A 21,666-nucleotide genomic window follows, 5' to 3' on the forward strand; every position below is an offset into this window, starting at 1 on the left:
CAGGGTGCCATGGGAGGACAGTGAAGGACAGTTGAGCATTACCAAAGGCTTGTTTAAGGCTCCTCAGCAGGGACTTCTAAGCCAGGCCTTTGAAGTAAGAGTGCAAGAAGCAAGAGTTCTGGGCAGAAAACAGTGTTTATATGGGGCAGTGCATGCAAAGGCACGGATATCTGAGCAGGTGTGGCACTGTTGTAGAACTGTAAGTAATCCAACATGGCCAGAGCTTAAGAGCGGTGAAAGATAAGGCTGGAGAGGTGAGCAAGTTCCAGGTCAGTAGCAGAAGGCTCCCTGGAGCAAGGGGAGCACCTAGGACCTTGAGGTAGGTCTTCCGTGATTAGCAATCGTGAGGACATAAGCTATGTTAGGTAGGAGGGAAATTGTAAACAAAAGTGAAGGCGTATATTTATTTGGCAGTGAGCATTCTGGTCTGGTTAAAGCAGACATCCTCGAGAAGCAGAGCAAGCAAGTGAGAAGCTAAGAGGTAAGATAAAGTCCCTCAAAGGACCAGAAGTATGACAAACGGAATGCTTTGAGGGCAGGGCTAGTATCTTGTTTAGTGCTTGCAGTATAGCAGTGGCTCAAGAAACAATTGCTGAATAAGTGAAGGGAGAAGTAGTGAAATTCTGTCCTTTTACTCAATTGAGCAGGGACTTTTAGGTTACAAGAGGTTTGGTTTTGAAATCTAGGCTCTGCTGGCAATTTTTTTAACCTTGTTGAGTTTCATCCTTTTTATTTCTAATTGTGAGTATACTAATATTGACGGTATTGGTGAGAATTATATGGGATAATTTATATGGAACTATATAGAATTATGGGTATACTAATATTTAGCATGGGATAATTTATATGGAATTTTATAGAATGTATGGAACTATATAGAATCATACGAAACTATATAGAATTATGGATTACTAATACAGTATATGGTGATAAGTATATGGGATAATTTGTATGGAACTATATAGAACTTAAAAATTCCATTTGATCAATATTTATTAAGAAGCTACTATATGCCAAGCCCTGTGGTAGGCTTTAGGACTAGAAAGATGAACAAGACCCAATCTCTGCCTCTAAGGAATTTACTTTCTGTTAGGGGGATGGGGAAGCAGACATCTGAATAGATAAAAGAACTGTGATGCAATAGAATAAGGACTAGCATAGGGCTAAGAACAGAGCACCGTGGGTGCAAAGAGAAGGGACAGTTACGCCAGCCAGACGGCAGGATAGTGTTGGGGAATACTTCCTGGGGGAAGTGATGCTTAAGCTGATTCATGAACAATGATACACAATTAGGTGAAGAAGGAAGAAAAAGGAATTCCAAACAGAGGGAACAACAGGCTTCCTTTGCAGCTGTGTTTTTCTAGTTCCTGTGCCTGTGCAATTCCTTGCTGAAAATATACTCCAGTTGGTTTGGTTAAAGCAAAAACACCCTCCCTAGCTCTCGTCAGACTCCTGAAGGCTGGATCGTGCTCTGAACAGCCTCAGCTATTGGCTGGGTTCTCTTTAAACTAAACAGGCCTTCAGAAACCCTTCTTGTAGCCAACTGCCTGATCTCCTCACTCCCTTTCTCCTGCTTTCTTTCTTTTCTTCCTATCCTTCCTCGGTATCTGCTTTCTTCTTCCTCTCATTAAACATTTCCTATATCTACATGTGTAAACTATGGGCTGTGCCTGGAGATACAGGGGATAAAAGCATACATCTAACTCACGAGGAGCTCGAAATTGAAAGTAGGGTCAGCAAGCTATGGCCCATTGGCCAGATCCGCCTGTTTTTGTAAATAAAGTTTTATTGGAACATGCCCACGCCCATTCATCTATGTACTGGCTATGGCTGCTTTCATGCTACAATAGCTGAGTTGTGTAGTTGCAACAGAGACCATGTGGCTTGCAAAGCCTAAAATATTTACCATCTGGCCCTTTACAGAAAAAGTTTGCTGGCCCCTGTTCTAGTGTTTATATATGGCAGAAGTAGTGGGGATAGATGGACAAGTAAAGAGGTAATGTACCCCTGTAAGATAAGTTTTTCAAAAGGGTACTATAGAAGGAGAGTTCCTAACCCATACTTGGAGGTTGAGAAAAGAACTGAGAGCTAAAAAAAAGTGACAAGTACGCTTAGAGCTAAAGGATAAAAAGGAGTTAAGAGGGAAAGGAAGATCATTCTTGGCAGAGACAGTAGCATGTGCAAAGCCAGGCAATGAAAGAAAAATATGCAGTTCTCTATTGCAAAAAGAGGAAGTGGTGAAAGATAAGGCAGGAAAATCAGTTTGGGCAAGGTCATTAAGGATCCTAAATATGAAAACCATATTAAGGATTTTAGAAATGCCCTATAATCTCTCCCATAGGTAACTGAGAACCTTTGAAGGATTTTAAGCAGAGTAGTGCTAAAGCAAATGTGTGCTCTAGAAAGATCACTCTGGCTGTAGGACAGTTAACATTTACTGGGCATTTATTCTATGCCAGGTCTGTGCTAAATGCTCTTTGCATTTGGAAATATCTATTGAGTAGCTGGACAGCATTGGGAACCAGGTAGAAAGAGGTGAAACATGGAGAATAGATACGGATCTATTAGAACCAGGGATCTCCCTAAGGGATGAAAAGGCGTAGAGCACCACCCTTATTTGGAGGCATGAGGAGAAGTAGAAGAACAGGGGTGATTGCAAAGGGGAGTATACTGTCATGGAACACAAACGGGGAGTAAATAACAAGGAGGAGTGGATAGTGAAAATCAGATATTGTAAAGAGAGCTAAGAGAAGAAAAGTGGAAAAACAAGCAGGGGGCAGGGAACTGGTAAGAAGCAGATCAGAGCTGACTTAAAAGAGCAATTTCAGCAGAAAAGTTGAGAAACAAGCTGGATTATAGGGTTAAGGAAGTGGTTGGAAGTGAGAAAATGGAGGTCACTGCCACTGAACGCTTGTTTGAGAGATTTGTCTTTTTAAAGAAGAGTAGAAATATGACTGTGGTTGGATTTCTTAAAATTAGGCTGTAATTCAGCAGCTTTGGTAACTTTTCTGATTCATGAGGTAAATTTCTCATCTCAAATACCTGGTCATTTGAAGTAATACTGGAGATCAAATTATGCAAATATGCTGCACGACTAAATTAAAGGCCTATTCATGTGAGCATTAGTTAGTAATGGGAGTTATATTATACACTGCATTATTAGAAAATGGGGCAGCATATTTTAATGCTTAAAAATTTAATCAGAGTAACTTCCAGAAGGAGGAAAAGGTTCCTTTTTAACACAAGATTTGAATCATGGCTATTTTTTAATTTTTTTTCTGAAAGCCATTCTTCTAAGATGGTCATCCCTGCACATGCCCTCATTTCTGACTTTCTGCTGCACAAGCAATCAGTATTTGTGCAAGGCTAATGGGATATACAAGAACAATTAGTAGCTCTGCCAGCACCAATATTGTACTGGCCTCTTTAAAGAGCTCAAAATATTAAATAACAATTGAAAAGAACATTTCTTCTAGACCCATCATTAGATTGATTTTACAGATGACTAAACTGAATCATAGAGAAACAAGATAGTGGAAACGAGAAGTCTTACTTTGGTTCTGTCTCACACCACTGTAAGGCTGTGCCTATTATATTTGTAATTAAGCTGTTGTCCAGATAAACAGTAACTCCTGCTTGGCTTTGACTTTTAGATACCAACAGATATTTAAATGCCGGCAGTTGAAAAGGTTATTTTTTTTTTCTTTCAAAAGTAGGTTTGTAACTATTGGCCTAAATTATTTTAGAAAACTATAGCTGTACTTTCGACATAAGGCCACCCACCCAACTCTGAGCCTAGACTGTTTGAGAAATAAGAAGGTATAGGAAATTTGGCAGGTATTTTTCTCTTGTATCTTTAAATCTCAGTAAGTTCACAAAATTTTCCTAACCAATATTGGAACAAGAAATTATCACGGGGTGGGGGGGTGACTAATCTCACCTTTTAAGGACAATTAATTTTTCTACTTCACAAGTTTAACTTCTTATTTGGATCACAATATGCTACTAAGATACTTAAAAGGTCATTTTTTCAGGCCAACTGCAAATGATGTTTTCATTATAGAAAAGTTATGTAAAAGTGGAAAAGAGATGTAAGTCCATTAACGTGTAAAATGCACCACAGCAATGGGAAAAAAGTTTTAATTAAATACATATGAGCTCTATCATGCGCAAATGTTTTGTTGAAATGGATGACTCCAAGAGTTCTGTGGTTCCACTTCAGTGTCTAATAGGCACTACTCACTTTAACCTTCAGCAAGTCCTTTATGAATACTATCCACCCAAGTGTACAAAAATGCCAATTCATGTAGGGCTATCAATATTATTGTTATTTCTTATTCTGTAAAGGCTGCATTTTGAACATTTTAATAAGGGCCAAAGCATTCCAAGTCAATCTAGATGGCAATTGTTAGAAATGCAGGAGGTGCTTTAAAAAATGAGTTGGTAATAATTTCATTCTTCCCCCATTTTGATTAGTTTATAAATATAACTGTCAGCTAGTTATCATGGTGAGGTTATGGGTCAGTCCTCCTCCAAGTAATATAAACTTCTTAATACAGTCTTCAGACTATGAATCTACCATAACATTGCCAGTGTTTTGATATCATCAGCATCTTCATCTTCCTTTATTTCAAGCTATGATAGATTTTACCTCTTCTATTATCTACTGTAATTTGTTGCTGACAAACCAATTGCTAATAAATACATATGTTGAGCGATGGTGATTATGTGAAGAATGAGGGGCAAGATCCCTGTGGTGTAGTGTGTGTGCACCCATGTGTGCATGAAGAAACGTGTGTATGTGTGATGTGCATGCAAATAATATAGGTCTGAGGGAAATACTGTACTCCCCTTGAGGGTAAGGGTCATGTCTTATTCACTGTTACATCCCTAGTACTTAACACTGTCTCTGGCACAGAAATGATACCTAAGGAGTGTTTGTTGCATGAATGAGTGAAGGGTACTAATGGTCCATGTTCCCATTGGCAAAATAAGGCTTCCAGTTTAAAAATGAGACTGGAGGTCCACCTACAACAATCTGTTGTGCTTTCAGTTTTTACAGGCTGATTTCTACGTGCACAGTATTATGCTGGGACTTGTGAGGAAAGCAAGGAAACTGAATACACAGAACTTGGACTTGAGAAGCTTCCAGTCTAATTGGGGAGACAAGATACATACAAGTGAAAACTTAACTCCTAATTCTAGAGAGAGAATAAGGGCATGCCAAATGTATTTTTTTCATGTCAAATGTAACCACTGTGTGAGTTCAGGAGAAAAGAGGCTGTTCTGTACTGCAGCCATTAAAGAAAGCTACCTAAACTAGGCAGGAATTGAGTTATACCTTTGAGGATAAAAGACAGCAGGGAAGGAAAGGAAATGTCTGTCCAGGAGGAGCGGGTAGAGAATACAGATGAGCAAAGTTATTAAGATAAGAATAGATTCTTTGGCACTTAAAATTTAGGAAGCAGTCATTAGACTGAAAAATAAATATGATGGTAGAGACAAATATAACAAGGAAATAAATAAGCATGCACATTTTGTATAGTAATCACTTCATACCTAAACTCCTTGGTGAAAAAAAATGTCAAAACTTAGACACATTCTCTATGTTGCAAACTCAGGGGAAGTGAGTGAAATGTCAGAGGGCATGGCGGCATTCCCAGAGGTTAGTGAGTATCAGGTAGGCTTTGCCAAGCAGAAGGGAGGTGATGATATTTGACTTCTGAGGGGATAAACAGGTAAGGTGGGATCTGGGCAGATTTTCAGACAAAAGATTCTGTTGTGAAGGGGCTTCTGGTTTTAACATAGATGTGACTCTCCTAAAGTCTTAGGTGACCTGATGTACTTCTGAAACTATTCATTGATTGTACAAATTTCTATTTATTTTACATTTTTAAGGGCACAGAAGGATCTAAACTGTGTGCACAACTATTCTACAAACCAAAATGAAAACCAAAATGAAATACACAAAGGAAAAGTTGTTTGAAATTTTGTCTTTAAGATACAGGGAAAAAAATCACACATCAGTAAAATCAAGGATAAATATCAGCCTGAAGGAGGAGCAATAATTGACAAATATTTAAAAACAATTGGGGGGCCAGGTGTGGTGGCTCATGCCTGTAATCCCAGCACTTTGGGAGGCCAAGGCAGGCGGATCATTTAAGATCAGGAGTTCTAGACCAGGCTGGTCTAGTCTAGAGACTAGAAACCCTGTCTCTACTAAAATTACAAAAATTAGCCAGGTGTGGTGGTGCACACCTGTAATCCCAGCTACTTGGGAGGCTGAAGCAGGAGAATCGCTTGAACTGGAAAGATGGAGGCTGCAGGGGGCTGAGATCACACCACTGCATTCCAGCCTGGGTAACAAAGTGAGACTCCCTCTCAAAAAAAAAAAAATACCAAAAAACAAAAAACAATTGGGGTCTTTCTTTTCTAACCATATCTAGACATTGGTGAAAATAGTCCTTATTAAAGATAATCATAGCCATGGAGATAAATCATCCACGTATTACATTTATGTGTGAGAGTATGTATGTAGAATAAATTTGGCAAATAATTTTTAAAGCTTTCAATAAATACTTTAAGTTACTTATATGGACACTTTAAATTCACATTCATTAGTGGATTCTTGATTGGATAAAAAATTAACTCCTGAAAATATTTTCTAAATAAAGTACATCTATGCATGAATGCACTATGATGTTTCAACCAACATTAATTATACCCTTTTGATTTCTACTGTCTTGTTCAAAAACGCTAATAAGACCTGCACTACATCATAGTTAATAGGAGTGTGGTGCTTGTTGCTTAGGCAACAGGAGGAATAAATGCAGGTTAGAATGTGCTTCAAGAAAAACAAAAGCTAGAATATGATACTGAGTGGAGACTAAGCAAGTCTAACAGATTTTTCACCACATTAAAGAAATATGTTTCTTACAGCAAGCCAATCATATTCATGTATTTAACAAAGTTTGCAATTACATAAATTAGATTATATAGATCAATAATTTTTATAAAGGTAGAAATTAATCGCTTATGATACTAGTAGCAAATAAATTGTGTATAACAGCATGTAAAGCACTAATTGATTATACCACTTCATGATTTGCTTCATTTTCATAATTAATTAACTCCTCTAAATGGCAATTCAAAGTTTTTTTAAAATATAATTCTGTCTCATGAAGAAAGTATTTGATTGGCCCATCTAAATTAATAATATTTTCTTATTTTCTAGAAAATTATACCAAATACTTTGAATTAAACAAGCAAAGAATATAATCTATGATTAGACCTTGGTTACATCACATATATCCAGGATTTTGCCTTCCATATAAATTTTGAAGTGCTTATACATGATTCATTCATGAATAATTTTTACGGTCTCTCTTTGAATGCTTATTTGAAACCTGTTTGATTAACCTTTCAGTTTGAGGCTTTCAAAAAGGTATTATATTTGCTCATAAGTGTTTAACATTCAGAGGAAAAATAAGCTGAATTAAAGTCTTTCAGCGTGGCCAAATGATCCAGGAAATCCAAAGACCTAACTTCTCATGGGACCAGAATAAATTTGGACAAGGGTTTCAGGGTTGGGAATGAGAAACCCTTATTTCAAGTAGACATAGGGAGAAATAATTAAGATATTGAAATGTACAGTAAACATAAATGATAATAAAAAGACTTCAATTCTGTTTGATAGTTCTTCTAATTCTTAATGCCATCTGTTTAGTGTCCTAAGTCTGTCCTAAATCTGCCCAGTGTTCTAAGACTTTCATAGCAATTGAAGAACTTTCACTTTTTTCCATTTCAATACCCAAATATCTTGTCTATATAACCAGTGATAGTACTTGATAAACACAAGAAAAATAACAGTAGCTGCATATATCAGTATAAAAAAACCAACAAATCACTCATAAAGCATTCTGTGCATACAATTACTTAGAGCTCATATATCTTACTATATTTATGTCTTTTTTATTTTTAAAAACTCTTGGGCATACATACTTTTGGAGAAGGAGCAGAAGTTGAATAATGTTAATAATCTTCAAATCTGTAATAGTCAAGTCAACCTCAGAGAAAAATAATCTAAGATAGAAATTAAAAAATCTAATCAGCTCTCACTATTGCGTTATCATTTCTGGTACTAGTAAGCTGCAGGTGTCAACCCTATTACTGTATTTAGGCAGGGCTATTACTTATTTCCACAAGTTATTTGTGTGTTACATGCCTGTGTTATGTAGGTCTCTCTAAATTTAGGGATCAGTGATATGTGTGATGAGTACTTAAAAGCAAGGAAAGGTAATAGAGCTGTGACGTAGCTTAACAAGGGGAACTGATGAGCACTGGGGGAGGTATGGGAATGATTAGAAAGCTGAATTGTTGGTTTGCACAGTTCCCCATCCTCCTTCCTCACCTATATGCAAAACGGTGGAAAGTTAGCACATGCCAGGTTTAGACTGCATGTAGACCAGAATTCAGAAGTACATGACTATACTTAGTCCACCAACCTTTCTTTCTAATTATTGACAGCTAAATGACCAAAGTGTTTATTTTCCACCTATAGTAATAAACAATACTTCATCGCTCTTCAATCAGCATGTGGAAGTAAACGCTCTCCATAATTGACCATCTGAAGCAGTTTGCTAATGAACTGAAGGTTGTCCACATGATTTAAACTGCTTATTGAACAATTATCAGGAAAAGAAATGATCTTCACACCATAAACACAACAAATTGTCTCATTAACCACTAAATGCTGATGCTCAAGTGAAATAATATAAGAATCAAGAATTAGCTGAAGAGTGATATAATCCGACATATCTAAGATTACAAATTTATTTAAAAAACCATACAAAGAATGACAGAGAAAATATCAATATTAATCTTCTTTCACTGCCTATAAATAGCATTCTCACTGGTTCATTCATATAACACATATGTATACGGATACATACAGATCTCATTTTTTAGCAAGAGTCTATATGTACACAGCAAGTTCAATCCTAAGGGCATCCAATTTTCCAATGCAGTTACATATATAAATCTGACCAGTTTTGGTGCAAATCAGGCTGCCTCTGAGCCATGTAAGACACATATGAAGCAAAGACAGACAAAAGGCAGCTCCGTGGACACAGAGAGCTTCTTACCATAAACTGCACATTGTCAAATCCATTAGCCATCAGGTGGTTCTCGTACTGAGGTAGCCCAATGCTTTCCAACCATTGTCCCACTGTTTGGACAGGGCATCTGGGTCCTGTAAGAGGATGAAGAGGGAAGCGTTTAAGCAGGGAGTAGCCGTCCACGGGGTAATAGCGGTAGTCCTGGGCTGAGAGGTGGCATTGCCACATCATGCCCCTGGGAAAGTTGCTATCAAAGGAGCCCGCCAGCTTGACAGATTAATGTTCTCAGCGAGAGAGCAAAGTCAGAAGTAAAACATAGTTTGCCAGGCAGGCTGTGGAGTATGACTTGATCCTAGCTCCACATTTCTTACATATTAATCTTTACTACCGACCAGTACGTCATACAGCCCCCAAAACCAGGCAGCAGAAGAAGGCATATCAAGCTGTCAGCTTGGGCTGGTCTGCGTTCTATGTGATTGTTGGAGTACTCCACAATGAGCAATGCACGGCCGGCAGCCAGAATTCTTTTTTATCAAGTACTCCTACACTCATCAGTATGCAGCTCCATGCTCCTTGCTCCCCCTCGCTCGCTCCCCTTCATTACCCAGCCCAGGCTACACCTCGCATTTTCAATAATAGCCATCAGATAAGGCAGATTTTTTTTGTCTGCAAGCTGTAAGCCTGCTGCTGCTGCTTCCTCCTACACACCCATCCAAGCGTCAATCTTGAATGATGAGAGCAGTCAAAACAAATGCAGAAAATAGCAAGATTCAAAAGCAAACCAAAGTGCTTAAATCTGAATTGAATCTTCATACTGGTTATACGTTACAGAGCTATTTGTTGTGGAATTTTACGTTTCAAAAGACACCAGGAAATGCGAAGCTTGAACTATAGCTTATAACAGAGCTCACGACAGGTTCCCTTTCTCCTTTTCCTTTCTTTCCTGTCTTTTCTTCTTCCTTTTTAAATGCAGCACAGATAAATGTTTCTGATCTGAAGCTTTGCAGTGTTTGGAGAATAATTATTGTTTCTTTACCATGCTATAGCAAAATAAGCCTCTCCGAGATATATATTTTTTTCTTTTTTGAAATACTGCAAAATACAGAAACTGCATCGCAATCTTGAAGTCAAGATAATTTATTTCTTGTTTGCATGGTTTCTTCCAAACAAAAGTATTATTAGGCACAAGAAATCCTTTTTTCCCCTCTGATATTTATAACCCAATCTACCAGGGTTACCACTCTAAATTAGCTATAAAGGTAACATTAACTGGATAGATTTTTTTTTAAATGAAGAAGATGAGCCCTAACCCAAAATAATTCAAGAATAACAGATGTAAATGTGTGAGTTTTACTGAATGGCAGATAGACTGAGTAATTTATTTAATAATTGGGAGAAACCAGGGACTAAGAATAGAACCCACAGGACTAGATCATCAGAAGAAATAGACTCTTAAGATTGGGAGAGAACTTGCAGAAAGGTTAGTCTAACCTTTTTCCTAACGTAGGCATCCCTGGCTAAAATGTTCCTAGAGGAATATCTTCCAACTTCTACTTGAATACTGCCTGTAACAGAGTTCTTACTACTTCTCACGAAGCCTCAATTTATTAGAAAGATATTTCACTTCCTACCTTGCTTCTACTCACTGCTCCAGCTCTGCCTTCGGAGAAGCACAGATTGAGAACAGTGCCTCTTCCACATAAAGAGCTTTAAAATTTAAAGATAACTCTCTCATCCCCCCAGAGCAGCTGCCTGGCACATAGTAAGTGCCTAATACAAATTTATTGAATAAATGAAACATCGCTTTTCTTTTTTCCTCAAGCCTCATCTTTCTCTGTTTCTTTTCTCTTTTTAAGGGCATTGTCAACTTTCCTGGCACACAGACATTAAACCTCAAAACATCTTCTACTCCTCTTTCACTACTGAAATCAGTCCCCAAATTCTATCATCCCTCTTCCTAGTGTGATCCATTCCCTTGATTCTATTTCCTGTTTTAAGTTTACAGAACGGCCACCTACATTGATTTTGTTCTCATAGTTCAGGCCCACCTAGCCTAGTGGAACAACGACTTCTATATTGATCTTTCTACCTCTAATATTTAAAAAATCAATTTTATGCATGGCGTCAGAATAATCCCTTTAAGACACAGTTTTGATTAATACTCCCTGTCTCAAAACCCTTCTGTGGTTTTCTGTTGTCTTCAAAATCAACTCCCAACTCCTCTGATGACATTTTGGGGTCTTCATGATTGACTGCAGTTCATCTAACTTTATTTCCACTTTTCCACTGCTCCAGACAGGCAGGATTACTTGCTGGTCTCTAAAGGCAGCCCATAATGTGCTTTGGTTGGTTTTATTATGTCCCCACATTTCTGTCCATTTGTTGGCTTTGAATCAGATGCTATTTCCATTATGAAACCTCTCCTAATCTTCTCTACCAGGAATAAATCTCTTTCTTCTCTGTCTTAAATGGCATTTTTAGACCCTCTATTGTAACAGATATTTTCTGCCTTCAATTTCAGTTGTTCGTGTCTGACTTATTTCTTGAAAGCAGGCAATATGCTTTGCTAATATTGCACATAGTAAAGATTCAGTACATACCTGCTAAACAAAATAATGTAATTTCATGATCCAAAGTACAAAAAATTCTTCTATTTTCAAATCAAAAAAAGTTTTAACTCTATCCCAAGTCTCTAAATTATTTATTTAAAATAAGATAACTTGTTTTTTAAACAGATTTTTTCATGTCTGTCTTTTAGCTCATCATCCTCATCCACTTTTTGAATAAGCAGCCCTTGGTGGACTGCATCATACTTGATTATATTTTGTTGCTGATTGGTCCTGGATCTTTTAATAAGATCAAAGAGTTTGTAGTAGTTTATGCATCAATTTTAATAGATTCTAGTTGCTCAACATTACCTGTAGGAGAAGCTAAAAACAAGATGCTATTTGTCCCTGGTCAGCTCTAAAGCTGTTACAAGGTGGAAGAAAAGAAAAGTCTCAATTATAGCTTCTCCTAGGATCACAGCCAGTGCTTCACCTGGTCATTTTAAATTATAAATAGTTGAATATACTACATGGAAATTGAGCAAACATGACAATGACACTTTGGCTTGGCAAGGCACATACGGATTGGCCAGCTCTTTAAACCTGTTTCATCTCTTAAAATGCAAACCAGGGGCCAAGTACCTGGCAGAGCACGATACACATCCTGCTTATTAAATAAACTTTGTTAAATAAATGCCTGAGTAACTAAATGAATAAATGATATTGGAAATGCCTTTCTTGAGATTCTCATTTCTTAACAGAGAGAGAGGGAAAGAGGGAGAGGGAAGAAAAAATGTGTGTGTGCACAAAACATACAGAGTGGACTAATAGACACTGGAGACTCAGAAAGGGGGAGGGTGGGAGAAGAGTGAGGGATGGGAGATTACATAATGGGTACAGTGTACACTATTTGGGTGGTGGGTACACTAAAAGCCCAGACCTCACCACTATGGATATATCCATGTAACAAATCTGCACTTGTACCCCCTAGAGCAATAAAAATAAATAAAATTATATATTACAAAAGAGAGCATATTTGTGGTGGGGATTATTTCAAGGTTCAGACTGCTATATAAGAACACAACTCAGAGATAATACTGGTTATGAACTGCTTTACAAAATTTATATAGACTGCCCGAATTTTATTCTTTTAGGTATTCAATCCTTCAATTTTTATTCAATAATTTTTACATGTTGACAAAATGTTATAATATATGGCGGAAGTGAGCTGGGAGAGGATGGGGTGAGGAAGGTATAAAAGAGAGGGAAGAAGGAAAAAAAAAGACCCTGAGTCATGTTGTTTGTTTGTGGTTTTGTTAAAGTATTTTCTCATGAGTCAAATCTCTAAAATAATCTTGGTTCAGGTCTGAAGGTCACTCTGTAATAGTGTTTAAATATATTACTCTCTTTACCTAAAATACTTTAATGGAGTCTTAAAATTCTTAAAGCATAACAACACACTAATTAGGCAGGAACCTTTATTCAACTAGAATGTCTTTAAGTTCCAAAAGTGAGACAAGAGGAGGGAAAGAAGAAACTGACCATTATTCCGGTCTACCATATCCTAGGCAGCGTGGTGTGAATTATTATCCTGATTTACCATAGGGAAACTGAAGCTTAGAGTATGTGGTGAAAACAGGAATTTTCTTTGTCACAGTCTTTTAAAAAATAATAATTCTAGGGGTTTTACCCCCATAATGGCAGTGTGAGGAGCTCCACAGGTCCAAGCCCCAGTCAAAAAACTTAACTGTTGAAAATTATAAACAAACAATCAAAAAACCCTACACAATCAGAAACCAAAAACAATGCCAACAAAAACCAACCATCAAAGTCTTTGCAAAGTGTCCTAAGAGCATATAATGTAAAAATGTTTATTCCAAGGACAGACACTAAAACTTGGTAAAAACAGAGATTCTGAGATTCTGTAGCACTTGAGCCATGGCTCCCTCTGGCCCCTCCTTTCCTGCAACTCATCTCCATAAATGCTCCACTTTGGATGGATGTGTCCAAGAGAAAGGGCTCTCCTTCTCCTCAAATCCCAACCAAGCGGCCTGGGATCTCATTGAAAGGGGCAGGCCAGCATTTCCAATTTCCTCTAAATCTAAGTTGTAGAGGTTCAATTCCTGGTGAGTGTGGCTGAGAGGTCAGGGGCTCCCTTCTTCCACCCAGACCCCATTCATAGAGTAGAAAGTTCATCCCAGCTGGGTCAGGCCAAAATTATTGGGATCTTGACTGCCCTCGACTGCTTACATATAGGGTAGAGGTTCCATGCCCAGACAGGTAAACTAAGAAGACCAGAGGCTATCATTCTTGCCCCTTGCCTGGAAGAGTGGCTCAAAGGTTTTGCTTAAAGGGAGAGTCAGTTTATAAGAACAGAAAGCTCTAAAGCTTTCCCCCAAAAGGTTGACTTATTTGTTTGCTTCCAATTTTTATTTTGGATTTAGGGAGTACATGTTCAGGTTTGCCACCTGGGTATATTGTGTGATGTTAAGGTTTGGGGCATGAATGATCCCGTCACCAGGTGCTGAGCACAGTACCCAATAGTTAGTTTTTCATACCTTGTCCCCCTCCATCCTTCCCTACTCCAGTAGTCCCCAGTTTCTATTGATGTCTTCTTCATGTCCATGAATACCCAATATTTAGCTCCCACTTATAAGTGAGAACATACAGTATTTGGTTTTCTGTTCCTGCATTAATTTCCTTAGAATAATGGTCTCCAGCTGCATCTATGTTGCTGCAAAGGATATAATTTTTTTTTCTTTTTTATGGATGCATAGTATTCAATGGTATATATGTACCATGTTTTCTTTATCCAGTCCACCATTGATGAGTAGCTGGGTTGATGCTGTGTCTTTGTTATTGTGAACAGTGCTGCGATGAACATATGAGCACAGATATCTTTTTGGTAGAATGATTTATTTTCTTTCCAGTAATGGATCTGCTGGGTCAAATGGTAGTTTGTTTTAAGTTCTTTGAGAAATCTCCAAACTGCTTTCCACAGAGGCTGAACTAATTGACATTCCCACCAACAGTGTATAAGTGTCCCTTTTTTCTGCAGCCTCACCAGCAGCTATTATGCCTCTTAGTAATAGCCATTCTGACTGGTGAGAAATAGTATCTCACTGTGGTTTTGATTTGCACTTCTCTGATGATCAGTGATGTTGAGCATTGTTTTGTATGCTTGTTGGCCACTTGTATGTCTTCTTTTGAGAAGTGTCTGTTCATGTCTTTTGCCCATTTTTAATGTGGTTATTTATTTTTATTTGTTCAATTGTTTAAGTTCCTTATAGATTCTGGATATTAGATGTTTGTTGGAAGCATAGTTTGTAAATATTTTCTCCCATTCTGTAGGTTGTCTTTTTACTCTGTTGATAGTTTCTTTTGCTGTGCAGAAGCTCTTTAACTTAATTAGGTCCCACTTATCAATTTTTGTTTTTGTTGCAATTGCTTTTGAGGATTTAGTCATAAATTCTTCCCCAAGGCTGATGTGCAGAATGGTGTTTTCTAGGTTTTCTACTAGGATTTTTTTTTTTTTTTTTGGTTTTGAGATGGAGTCTTGCTCTGTCGCCCAGGCTGGAGTGCAGTGGTGCTATCTCAGCTCACTGCAATCTCCGCCTCCTGGGTTCATGCCATTTTCCTGCCTCAGCCTCCCGAGTAGCTGGGACTACAGGCACCTGCCACCACACCAGGCTGTTTTTTTTTTTTTTGTATTTTTAGTACAGATGGGGTTTTACCACGTTAGCCAGGATGGTCTCAATCTCCTGACCTCATGATCTGCCCGCCTCGGCCTCCCAAAGTGCTGGGATTAGAGGCGTGAGCCACTGCACCCAGCCTCTTCTAGGATTCTTATAGTTTGAGGTCTTATATTTAAATCTTGAATCCATCTTGAGGTAATTTTTGTATATGGTCAGAGGTAGGGGTCCAGTTTCATTCTTCTGCATATCGCTAGCCAGCTATCCCAGCATAATTTGTTGCATAGGGAGTCCTTTCCTCATTGCTTATTTTTGTTTATTTGTCAAATATCAGGTGGCTGTAGGTGTGTGGCTTTATATCTGGGTCCTCTATTCTCTTCCACAGGTCTATGCATCTGTGTTTGTACCAGTACCATGCTATTTTGTTTATTGTAGCCTTATAGTATAGTTTGAAGTCAGGTAATGCGATGCCTCTGGCTTTGTTCTTTTTGTTTAGGATTGCTTTGGCTATTCAGGCTCTTTTTGGTTCAACATGAATTTTAGAAAAGTTTTTTCTAGTTCTGTGAAAACTGATATTGGTAGTTTGATAGGAATAGCATTGAATCTGTAGATTGCTTTGGGAAGTATAGCCATTTTAACCATATTGATTCTTTCAATCCATGAGCACAGAATGTTTTTCCATTTTTTTGTGAAACTGAGTTTATATGACACAGAGTGTGAGGAAGTTTAAGCCTAAATGTGTTATCAAAATCAATGGAGGTTACACAGCGGCTCATTCCTGTAATCCCAGCAAATTGGGAGGCTGAGGTGAGAGGATCACTTGAATCTGAGACCAGCTTGGGCAACATAGAAAGCCCTCTATCTCTACAAACAATTAAAAAGTAGCCAGAGATGATGGCATGTGCCTATCATCCCAGCTACTCGGGAGGCTGAGATGGGAGGACCCCAAGGCTGCAGTGAGCTATGATTGCACCACTGCACTCCATCCTGGGTAACAGAGCAAGACCCTGTCTGTAAAAAAACAAAACAAACCAAAACAGAAAAATCCCCCCCAAAACCCAACGGAGATATTTTGGTGACAAACAATCAAAAAGTGGCTAATAGCTACAGTAGGGAAATAAGCTAAATGGTAGGCTAGCTAGTTTTAAAGAAACAGAGAAAGACAGTTATGAAGAGCCCTGTTGAGGTCAAAAGAAACTTCAAATATTAGCTTCAAAAATTTCTCCTTCCCAAATTTAATTGGAGCAGACTCTGGAGCAACTTATAGCTGATGGATTGTCAAAAACAATAGAGCAATCAGCAGGCAATTACTGGAGTCTAATATCTGGATGTGATATCAAATGAGATAGACAACAGAAAGATTAGGAAAAGAGACAAAGAGAGCCCTGCTATAACCACTGCCATCCCAAAACTGTGCAGATGGCCAAGGCTACACCCTTGAGAGGATAAATACAATGTGATACATCCATATGATTGACTATTACTTGACAATAAAAATAAATGAAGTGCTGATATATGCTGCAAATTGCATGAACCTTGAAAACATCATGCCAAGTTAAAAAAAGGTAGTTATAAAAGACCATATATTGTATAATTCTGTTTAAATAAAAGGTCAAGAATAGACAAATCTATAGAGACAGAATGTAGATTAGGGGTTTCCTAGGGCTGGAGAAGGGAACTGTGGGAAGTGACTATTAATGGATTTAGGGTTTCTTTTTAGAGTGATGAAAATGTTTTAAAATTGTGATGATGGTTGCACAACTCTGTGAATACACTAAAAACAACTGAATTGTACCTTTTAAATCAGTTACTTAAATTATATATATGTATTTTATATAGTATATCAGTAGATTTAAAATTATTGAATGATAATGATATAAAATAACAATAAAAACAAATCTTAAAATTTCTTTAAATTTACAAGAACAAAATGCACATACATAATTGTATATAAATATACATTGGGATTGTTTCATATATACTGGTAGTTTTAGTGCTCTGGGTTTTTTTTCTTCTCTAGTTTTCTTGGATACTCCTTCCTCCATTCCTGTCCTGCAATCTGCATCATCCATCCTCCCTGCAAGGTTATTCATGTTAATAAACTGGTATGTATATTCATATATATTTACCCATTTTCAAATAACACACACACACACACAAAGGCAGATATGTTCGGATATATACATATATGGGAGAGTATTTTTGGCATGGTTTCATCAAAATGAAATTATACCACTCACTTTTCTGAACCTTAGTTTGCTCATTTAACATCTTATAAAAATTCTACTGGCCAGGCGTGGTGGCTCACGCCTAATCTCAGCACTCTAGGAGGCTGAGGCAGGTGGATCACAAGGTCAGGAGTTCGAGACCAGCCTGGCCAATATGGTAAAGCCTCGTCTCTACTAAAAATACAAAAATTAGCCGGGCATGGTGGCAGGCACCTGTAGTCCCAGCTACTCTGGAGGCTGAGGGAGAAGAATCACTTGAACCCAGGAGGTGGAGGTTGCAGTGAGCCAAGATCGTGGCACTGCACTCCAGCCTGGGCGACAGAGCGAGACTCTGTCAAAACAAAACAAAAAAATTCTACTAAGTAAATGAGTTTTAATTTATTATTTGTTGGTTATTTCTAAAAAGTTAAAATTTTTAGTTATTTTCAACTTTTTAAAAATAACTACATAATAGTTCATAATGTGGATAAACCAGTTTATTCAGTTCTTTGCCTGATATCCATCCTTTTATTTTCTTTTTTTAAAGATTTTTATTTTGAAATAATTGTCAATTTGCATGAAATAATAGAGAGAGTGATTCTGGATAGATTTTATTCAGTTTTCTCCAGTTGTGACATCCTGTACGACTTTAGCACAGTATCACAATATCACAGCCAGGTCATTGGCACTGAAAAAAATCCATTGACCCTGTTTATATGTCCTGTGTTTTACACGCACTCTGTGTGTGTGTGTTCAGTTCTGTACAATTTTATCACATGTGTAGATCATGTGGCCATCATCACAGTCGAGACACCGACAGCACCATCATAAGAATCCCTCCTGGAACTTTTTTTTAGGGCCACAGCCTTCTTCCTCCCTTTCCCATTTTTTGACCCCTGGCAACTACTGATCTGTGTCCATTGTCCATCTCTATCATTTTATCATTTCAAGAATGTTACATGAATAAAATCATATACTATGTAACCTTTTGGAATTGGGATTTTTCATTCAGCAGAATTCCTCTGAAATCCATACAAATTATTCAGTGTGTCAGTAGCTTATTTTTTCATTTCTGAGTAGTATTCCATGATACGGATGTACTGCACCATTTACCCATTCTCTTCCAGAGTGGCGTACCATTTTACATTCCCATCAATAGTATACAAATGATCCAGTTTCTTTGCATCTTCACTAGCATTTGGTGTTGTCAATTTTTTTATGTAGTCATTCTGATAGGCATGTACTGATATTTCCTTGTGGTTTGAATTTATATTTCCCTCATGGCTTATTATGTTGAACAAAATCTTATTGCTTGAATCTTTTTGTTAAAACGTCTGTTCATGTCTTTTGCTCTTTTCTTCATTGGATTCTTTTTCTGCTGTTGAGTTTTGAGAATTCTTTATATCGTCTAGATACTAGGAATTTGTTGGACTTTGTATCAATTTTTTTATGGGTCATGTTTTTGGTGTCTATCCCATTATTTTTAACTTTAAAAAATGAGCATTTAAAAATGTGTCTCATAAATAGCCCAGAGCTGTAATTTTTTAATCTGAAGTTTTAAAATATACAATCTCTAATGGCTTACATTTTAATGGGCAAACACAATTTGGAGTAATGACAATCATGCTTGATTTTAACCATTCCATCTTATTTTATGTTATTATTTATTTACATTGTTGTTTCCTCATTTTCCTTTTCTTCATTTTTGGTACTCTGGTAACATTCTTATTCATTCTATTTTTCTCTTTTTAACTTTGTGACTCTGAGATACTTCTCTATTCCTTTCAAGGTTACTTTATTTTTCCTTGCTCTAATGATCAGATATATACTTTTCTATGATTATTTTAAAATAAGTTACCAATTATTTCCCTCTCAAAAATGCTCTATATCCTTCATACTCCAGTAAAATTAGACCCTCAGAATGTTTTCCCTTCTTCGTTCTCTTTTTCCTACAACCACATGTGACCTCTGGAATGCTTTTCTTTTACCCATCTGCCTTATTCCCAACCAGTTCCTAGGTTTTGCTGATAATCATTTAGTAAACATTTTCCTAGTCAATTACTAGAATTTCCTCATAGTGTATTCCTCCTATTTAGAGTCTTTATTTAGTATTTATGTTGCACACTCCCAGTTGGTTTATACATTTCAGTTTAGATTTAATTGTTGTAAAGATTCATTGGTCACCACTATTTCATATCCTTATAACCATCTTAATCTTGAGGTTTCTGTTTCCATTTGTTTGTAGTTTAGTTAGAATAGTTTCTCATATATTCAGAAAATATTTTAAACTGATTAATCATAAAAGCAGAGTGAATCACAATTTGTGAGATGCAGGTAAAATGGTACTTGGAGATAAATGTATAGCACTAAATGCCTATAATAGACAGGCAGAAATACTCACCACTATACTAGTAAGAAACAATGCCTACCTTAGAAATGACAAGAATTTCAAATCATTTATCTCAGAATTCACTTTAAGAAATGAAAGTAAGACGAAAGATAACTCCAACAAAAATAAGCAGAAGTAAGGAAATAAAGATCAGAGGGGAAATCAATGAAACAAAAGATCAATAGAGAAAAATCAATGAAACCAAAAGCTGTTTTTTGAGATGATTAGTCCAACTGGTAAATCTCTATTCAGGCTGACCAGGAAATAAAGGAGAATAAAGAAGTAATCAATACCAGGAACGAGAGAAGTGACAGCCCAAGAGTTTTTATGGATATAAAAAGAATAAAGAAATGTTATGAATAACTGTTAGTATCAGTAAATTCAGCAACTTAGATGAAATGACAAATTCATTGAGAGAAGCAAGGTACCAAACCTCAATCATGAAGAAAAGTTCATAACTGACTAGCTCTCTACCTATTGAAGTAATTGTATTTGCAGTTAAAATCTTTATACAAAACAAAACAAAACTCCAGGCCTCAATGGCTCTAGTGTTAAAGTCTACCAAACATACAGTGAAGAAATAATAGCAATTCTACACAAACTCTTCCAGAAAGTTGAAGAGAGAGAATACTTGCCAACTTATTCTATGAAGCCAGCATTATTTTGATACCAAAATCAGATCAAGACATTATGAGAAAAGAAAACTATATGTATCAGTGTCTGTCATAAACACAGATGTAAAAATTCTTAACAAAATTTTGGCAAATAGTATCCAACAATATATACAAGGTAATACAATATGACTAAGTGAAGTTTACCCCAATAATGCAAGGTCTCTTAAACATGGGAGAATCAATTAATGTGATTCATCAGATTAACTAATAAAGAAAAACCATATAATCATCTCAGCAGATGCAAGAAATCATTTGACAAAATCCAGCATCTACTTATCATAAAAACTCTCAGCAAAATAGAAAGAAATTTCTTAATCCTGATAAAAAGGCATTTATAAACAACCTACAGTTAGTACCATATTAAATTGTGAAAGACTGAATGCTTTTCTGTTAAGTTTAGAAACAAAGCAAGGATATCCACTCTCAACACTTCTACCCAACATTGTACTGGAGGTTCTAGCTAGTGCAGTAAGTTACAAAAAGGAAATAAAATGCATTCATATTGGAAAGGAAGCAGTAGAAGTTCTTCTTGCTTCTATTCACACATGACATGATTTTCTATGTATAAAATCCTATGAGACCTACATAAAAATTACAAGAAATAATAAGTGAGTTTAGCAGAGTTGCAGGATATAAGATCAATATACAAACATCAATTGTATTTCTCTACACTAACAATAAACAATAGGAATTTGAAATAAAAACCAACATAATTTACAACAGCACCAAAACTATGAAATTCTAAAGAATAAAACTGTCAAAAGATGTGTCAAGCCCAATTAAATATTGCTGGGAAAAATCATACAGGACCTAAATAAATGGAAAGATATACTATGTTAATGAATTGGCACAGTCAACATTGTTAACATATCTGTTCTTCCCAAATATATCTATACATTCAATTAATCCTAATCAAAATCCCAGCAGGTGCTTTGTTTGGTAGAAATTGTCAAGCTTTTTCTAAATTTCATATGAAATGCAAATGACCCAGAATAACCAAAACAACTTTGAAAAAAAGAACAAAGTTGACAAAGGTATACTA

The 21,666-nt window shown here is 36.8% G+C and overlaps 1 protein-coding gene across 12 annotated transcripts in view; it reads right to left on the reverse strand.

The window, feature by feature from the left end:
• The window catches only part of ANKS1B (ankyrin repeat and sterile alpha motif domain containing 1B), a 1,280,047-nt gene that overhangs the window by 414,288 nt on the left and 844,093 nt on the right, over nucleotides 1–21,666 (reverse strand). For 6 of the 12 annotated variants that reach the window (XM_054442265.2, XM_054442272.2, XM_054442264.1 and 3 more), the window contains exon 15: nucleotides 9,144–9,250. In XM_054442265.2, the coding sequence (XP_054298240.1) occupies nucleotides 9,144–9,250 (107 nt within the window). Of the gene's footprint in view, nucleotides 1–9,143; nucleotides 9,648–21,666 lie in introns of those variants that run through there. The other 6 variants (XM_054442268.2, XM_054442271.1, XM_054442267.1 and 3 more) reach the window with 3 other exon arrangements.

This window comes from Pongo pygmaeus, chromosome 10 (genome assembly GCF_028885625.2).
Source record: "Pongo pygmaeus isolate AG05252 chromosome 10, NHGRI_mPonPyg2-v2.0_pri, whole genome shotgun sequence".
NCBI lineage: Eukaryota > Metazoa > Chordata > Mammalia > Primates > Hominidae > Pongo > Pongo pygmaeus.